General features: G+C 39.4%; 1 protein-coding gene across 1 annotated transcript; it reads right to left on the bottom strand.

Moving 5' to 3' along the window:
- Window positions 1-342: 342 nt before the first annotated feature.
- On the bottom strand, window positions 343-1,157 carry LOC112066437 (Golgi-associated plant pathogenesis-related protein 1-like). Its single transcript, XM_055081803.1, has one exon. It carries the CDS (start codon window positions 1,084-1,086, stop codon window positions 622-624), a length of 465 nt encoding a protein of 154 aa, XP_054937778.1. The 5' UTR covers window positions 1,087-1,157; the 3' UTR covers window positions 343-621.
- Window positions 1,158-1,635: the final 478 nt, after the last annotated feature.

The raw sequence follows: 1,635 nt of genomic DNA, 5'->3' as shown, positions 1-1,635 counted from the left end.
ATTGGATTCAAGCAGAAGTAGTAACTTGTGATAGTTGTTTTAGTTTTGCTGTGTGTTTGTTTTTTTGTTATATTTTGTTTTCTTTTATTTTGTTTTGATCTAGGTCAACAGAATCAAAAGGTAAAATTATATAAAAGAAATGTGGCTTAAATCAATTAAAGATTATTTACTATACTTAGATGTTGTCTATTTGTAAGTTATCTACACTCACTTTATAGGAGATTGTCCAGATATCTGTAGATTATATTTCATGAAGTAATTTTTAAATATTCTATCTGCAAAATATATTCTTTTCATAGTTTCATTTTTTATATTCTTTTTTTTTTTTTTTTTTTTTTTGCTTAAAAAATTTTTTTTAAGTTTAAAAATTGATTCCCCCCCCCAAAGTCCAAATAATTGCAGTCTAGGGAACCATCAAGGTAAAGCCTTCATATGCTCATTTCTTTGGTAAGAATGAATTCATGCAGAACTGTAAAACCGATTGTGTGCTCGAGAGACTCATAGCATCACACAAGCAAGCACATACACCCACAGGGACAGACACACAGCTGAGTTTTTGTTGTTCTAGGCACTTCAAATCCAAGTTCTTAAGTCTGCCACCTTCCCGTTGCACTGAACAAATTACTTCTTTGGAGGCAGGACATTTTCTTCAAAGAAGCCCTGGTTGACGACATTCCCTGCTGGGAAGTATCTAGCCACCACGAAGGAGGACCCATCACTTGCAGATGCCTTCCCCACTCCCATCTTCTTTGTATTCTTCCATACCATGGCAGTGAAATGTCCTGTCCCGGAAGTGAAGCCAGGCTGCTGAAAGTTGTAGTTCTTTATTTCACTGTACCATCTATCAGCCACCTCCTTTCCCGTCTGATCGTAGGATGCCCACGCCAGGTTCTCCCCGCACTGGCCACGACTGGACTCCGGGCTGTGCTTGAGGATCCTCGTGCTGGCCAGGGCCTCTGAATACTGCTGAGCCTCCCGGTTGAGCTTCTTGCAGAGCTTCAGCGGGGCGACGCCATGCTGCTTCCAGTACTCATTGTGGGCCTTCAGGACCTCGTCATTAAACTGCTTGGAAGCTGATTTGCCCATGGCAGGCTCCGCGCGCTCCTCGGCTCCCGCTGCGCTGCGCTGCGCTGCGCTCCCTGCCGGCCCCGCGCCGCTCCGAGAGCCGAGGAGGAGGCCCCATTTTTTATATTCTTAAAATAGGAGTTTTAAATTTTAGAATAAATAAATATTTAATTCATGATTAAAAATTTCTTATCTTGCCATGAGGTTGCACGGTAATCAAATAGACTTTACATTCCCACAGCAATTTGATCATTCCAATCCTAATTAAATTTGATTAGGGTTACCACTTAAGAAACACATTCTCATGATCATGTTAAATGGTCTAATTTCTTCCCAACTGAAGTAAAAGTTGACATTGCCAACTTAGCATTGGTCAAAAGAAAATGTGTAACTTTAGTAGAAACTGGAAACTATTTCTTAGTTTTTAGTAGGTTCATTTCTAAACACTGGAGCTCTAAAAGTTTAAATGCTTTTAAAACACACCAATTCTTCAAAAGGACTCAAATTGCCTACAAGTTCAAAACATTTACTTATCACACAATTTTTCCTTTTTACATATTTATTGCATAG

This window comes from Physeter macrocephalus, chromosome 21 (genome assembly GCF_002837175.3).
Source record: "Physeter macrocephalus isolate SW-GA chromosome 21, ASM283717v5, whole genome shotgun sequence".
Lineage (NCBI taxonomy): Eukaryota > Metazoa > Chordata > Mammalia > Artiodactyla > Physeteridae > Physeter > Physeter macrocephalus.
The sequence above is the reverse complement of the archived record's forward strand: the minus strand, read 5'-3'. Positions and strand labels throughout refer to the sequence as shown.

Bases quoted from the DNA above. Each gene is read 5' to 3' on its own strand.
- LOC112066437 (XM_055081803.1), bottom strand. From the start codon at position 1,086: ATGGGCAAATCAGCTTCCAAGCAGTTTAATGACGAGGTCCTGAAGGCC.